Below are 4916 nucleotides of genomic sequence, written 5' to 3'. Positions count from 1 at the left end.
CCAAGGGCGGGATAAGCTGTAGTCCTAGGTGGATCTCCACTACAACCTTCCGAAAGGATTACATGCTTACAAGAGTGTTGTGCCTCTCCCTTAGCACAACACCATCTGGTGAGTTGCTCTATTGATAGGGGCTCACCTTTTTTATACCGTCCTTCACAGTGGAGCACTTTTCCATCTTTTTTATTTCAATTCTATGATTGTCTTGGAACCAAAGAGGAGTCAAGGGATTAATGGAAATATTCATTTATCTGAATTTATATCTACTCTGATTTTTACAATGGCTTTTTTTTTCCCTGTGGAGAGGACCGAAAGATTATTATTATTATAAATATTATTATTATTAATTATTATGAATATAGTAGTAGTTATAATAGTAAAAATAAATAATGTATTTTTGTTGCAATATTAATAGTGATATAAATCTACAAAGCAGCAATACTCACAATAATCATTTTATTTGACCATATAATTATAATTTTTTTAAATTAAAGTAATTATTACTACTTTGCAGATTTGTATCACCATCTCATTCCATATTTCTGTACATTGAAAAGCAAGTTAATAAAGGTAACAACACATGCACAAAACATTGTCACGTACAAAGTACTGAGATGGACTATTGTTGCCATCTATCTATGCAGCAAGGAAGCATATTTCATGGAAGCAGCACTATAAACTGCATAAATGTGAATCTAAATATTTTCATGAGTGTTCTGTAGTACATATTGATACTATGGTTGTGTGTTTGTGAGGCCTAATGCTTAAAAGATGTGCACGTTTTTTTTTATTTTTTTTTTGGGAGGACCAAACAAACAACAAATTCAACATGGGGGTCCACTTTTTTTTCTACTCACCATGGCCAAGTACAAGGGACCCCAAATATATTTTCTGATTTAAAGCAGTGTGAGCACATGCTATGCCTGTACAGTACTGACAGTAACAGCCGGGCATGTTCACTAGGCTGTTTTCAACTCTCTCTTTTATTAGAGAAATGTCACATGCTTTGCACTGCTTTCTGGCCAAGTGATCAGACCTGTGTATTTCTATTTTGTTTTTTTGGTATATTTTTATAACATGTCTTTGATGATTCATGGATCATACACTTATGGTGAAGCACTTGTTGTCAGGAGCCAACCTGTACGTAAAAATTATTCTAAACACAATGCAATAGCATTTGACGCATATATATATATATATATATATATATATATATATATATATGTATATATATATATAGACACCTTTACACTGCCACCTGTCTTCTTGGTCTTACTAGTGTTTTATTTCTTACAGCGCATTGGTTATAAGTGTTATGGAAAACATGAACAAAACAGAGGCGTTCAGATTTATTCTCATTGGACTCTCCACCAACCCTTATCTACAGAGTCTTTACTTTATATTATTCTTGCTGATGTACATGGTCACTGTACTAGGGAATGTTCTCATTATTTTAGTGGTAAGGATGGACACTCGGCTTCAGACACCCATGTACTTTTTCCTCAGTAACCTCTCCTTCATTGATCTCTGTTTCTCTTCCACTATTGTGCCTAAACTTCTGATAAATACTTTGGCCAAAGACAAAAGTATCTCCTTCTTAGGATGTGCAATTCAAATGTATTTCCACTTAGCCTTGGGTGGAACAGAGTGTATTATTTTGGCAATTATGGCCTATGATAGATATGTGGCTATTTGCAACCCTTTACGCTATAACAATATTATGAACACACAGATGTGTATTCAGTTAGCTGTTGGGACTTGGTGTGCAAATTTTCTGAACTCAGTGTCCCATGCCTTCTTCACCTTCCATTTGCCATTCTGTAGATCAAAACATGTTGACCATTATTTCTGTGAGATGCCTCCTCTCTTCCGCTTGTCTTGTAAAGACACATTAATGAATGAAATAGCAGTATATGTCTCTGGTGGACTAGTGGCCCTCCTTGCATTCGTGCTGACGCTCATGTCTTATGTCCAAATCATTTCCACCGTCCTGAAGATCCACTCAACCAAAGGGAGATACAAGGTTTTCTCAACTTGTGCCTCACACCTTACAGTGGTCTGCCTTTATTATGGTACCATTGTCTTCATGTACATGCGTCCCAGGAATAGTTATTCACCTGAGAAAGATAGGGCAGTGTCCATTCTGTATACGGTGATTACTCCGATGGTCAATCCAATCATCTACAGCATAAGGAACAAGGAAGTGAAAGGAAGTCTAAAGAAGATGCTGCTACCAAAGGTCAATTCTTAATTGCTATATATGTGCCAAAATTTAGTAAAAATCTTAAAAATGTAATTTTGTTTTCAAATAAAATAATATTTTCTATTGTTTTGGTGGTTGTTTTTTCTGTTTGGCACATGTCAACCAGTATAGCATAACATACAATTATAAAACAAAAATAGAGAAAAAGAAACACAGACACACATCCACAATTTGTATTTTGAGCTTCTTTCTTCTCAGCATGAATTCAAACACTAACAGGTTGTTTGTATACATTTTGATCAAAATGTACAAGCCCACTCGCCACGTCAAGGCCACCTATTTAGAGTGGGTCCCTAACTCAACATTGGCGTAGCACTGGGCGACGACCACCACCACTGCTACACCATGCCCACAGGGGGAGCAACCCAGTGGCCAGGCAGCCCCACTGCTGCCCGAAAAAGCCCGTGGCTCTGGGCCACCCCACCCCACAGACAAAGCATCACAGTGACAATGACCGCCGCAGTGCAACCACAATAATGTGAATACCTACCAAGTACTTATGCAGTTTCCTGCTAATTAAAAACGCCTGGGCTTAATGGGTGGAGCAGAGTGCTGGCTATGAAAGAGGAGACAGACTACAATTGTAAAAAAAAAAAAAATTGAGAAAAAGAAACACAGCCGCACATCCACAATTTGTATTTTGATCTCCTTGCTTCTCAGCATCAATTCAATCACAAAAAGCTTGTTAGTATACATAACATACAGTTGCAAGAAAATGTAAGTGAAACAGTTTAGTTATCTGGATTTCTGTGTTTGTCTGGAATTGAAGGCAATGGGTGTTTACAAAGCCCCCATGGTGCCAGAACAATGGACCCCCTCCCCCCACATGTGACCACATTTTGGAAACAATACCCCTCATGGAAGGTAATAAGGGGTGTAGTGAGAATTTACACTCCACTGGCATTTGACAGATCTTTGGAACAATGGGCTGTGCAAATGAAAAATTACATTTTTCATTTTCACGGACCACTGTTCCAAAAATATGTCAGACACCTGTGGGGTGTAAATGCTCACTGTACCCCTTATTACATTACGCATTTTAGGCTTAAATTAGGGATTTTCATAGAGACGGACACGGATGCAAGAATTACACTTGCCTCCCATACCAAAATGATCCTACGGCAGCATTTCCCAAACAGGGTGCCTCCAGCTGTTGCAAAACTCCCAGCATGCCTGGACAGTCAATGGCTGTCTGGCAATACTGGGAGTTTTTGTTCCGCAACAGCTGGAGGCTCCGTTTTAGAAACAGTGCTGTACTAGAAGTTTTTCATTTTTATTGTGGGGGGGGGGGGGTAGCTGTGTAGGGGTGTATATGTAGTGTTTGACTTTTTATTTTGTGTAGTATTTTTATGGTACATTCACACAGACGGGGGCTTGCAGCAAGTTTCCCGCTGGGAGTTTGAGTTGCAGAGGAAAATTTGCTGTATCTCAAACTTGCAGCGAGAAACTCACTGTAAACCCCTGCCCGTGTAAATGTACCCTGTACCAGCTGTTGAAAAACTACAAGCATTCGCTTTGGCTGTCCGTGCATGGTGGGAGTTGTAGTTATGCAACAGCTGGGGGCACACTGGCTGCAAAACACTGTGTTAGGTAACAAAATCTGTGTTTCGCAACCAATGTGCCTTCAGCTGTTGCAAAACTACAACTCTCAGCATGCACATGAAGAGCATGCTGGGATTTGTAGTTATGCAACAGCTGGAGGCATACTACAGCAACTCCCATCATGCCCTTTGGCTGTCAGTGCATGCTGGGGGTTGTAGTTATGCAACAGCTGGAGGCAAACATTTTCATAGAAAAAATGTGCCTCCAACTGTTGAATAACTACAACCCCCAGCATGCACACATTACCAAAGGGCATGCTGGGAGTTGTAGGTGTGCCTTCTGCTGTTGCATAACAACAACTCCCAGCATGCCCTTTTGAGCATGCTGAGAGTTGTTGCTATGCAACAAGTTGTTGCTAAGCCTTTCCTCCTGCTGCTGCTCCTGCTCCTGTCACCGCTGCTCAATGGTGAGTGGCGGGGACCGGAATTTCCACGGAAGTACAGGTATGCCCTGGGTCAATGAGGACAGAGGTCAAACAGGTCAAACAGATTTGTAAATGACTTCTATTAAAAATCTTAACCCTTCCAGTACTTATCAGCTGATGTATACTACAGATACTGTATACTACAGAGAAATTTGACAACAGTGCTATCTGATGACACCTCTGTCTGTGTCAGGAACTGTCCAGAGCAGGAGATGTTTTCTATGGGGATATGCTTCTAATCTGGACAGTTCCTGACACGGATAGAGGTGTCAGCAGAGAGCACTGTTGTCAGACTGGAATGCACTTTACAAATTTCTCTGTAGTATACAGCAGCTGATAAGTACTGGAAGGGTTTAGATTTTTAAATAGAAGTAATTTACAAATCTATATAACCTTCTGGCACCAATTGATTTGAAAACATTTGTTTTCCACTTGTTTCTGCTGGAGTTCCCCTTTAAAGCTCCTGCTAGGTCACCTAAAAGTATAAGCATGTACTTCTGAGCTGTTATTAAAGCAAATTTAGTTTGGATTTTTTGGCAACATATATGGTTATGGGTAAACAGCTAGTGCCCGGTGAAACTAAAAGGTTGAATAAAAACTCACTAGAATAGTGGATTTTTTGTAATGAAC

General features: G+C 39.7%; 1 protein-coding gene across 1 annotated transcript; it reads left to right on the top strand.

The window, feature by feature from the left end:
- The first annotated feature begins 1312 nt into the window (after nt 1-1312).
- LOC130313955 (olfactory receptor-like protein OLF3) lies at nt 1313-2248 on the top strand. Its single transcript, XM_056552682.1, has one exon. It carries the CDS (start codon nt 1313-1315, stop codon nt 2246-2248), a length of 936 nt encoding a protein of 311 aa, XP_056408657.1.
- The last annotated feature ends 2668 nt before the right edge of the window (nt 2249-4916 follow it).

Source organism: Hyla sarda, unplaced genomic scaffold (genome assembly GCF_029499605.1).
Source record: "Hyla sarda isolate aHylSar1 unplaced genomic scaffold, aHylSar1.hap1 scaffold_18, whole genome shotgun sequence".
NCBI lineage: Eukaryota > Metazoa > Chordata > Amphibia > Anura > Hylidae > Hyla > Hyla sarda.
The sequence above is the reverse complement of the archived record's forward strand: the minus strand, read 5'-3'. Positions and strand labels throughout refer to the sequence as shown.

Coding starts and splice junctions, on each gene's coding strand:
- LOC130313955 (XM_056552682.1), top strand. CDS start 1,313: ATGGAAAACATGAACAAAACAGAGGCGTTCAGATTTATTCTCATTGGA.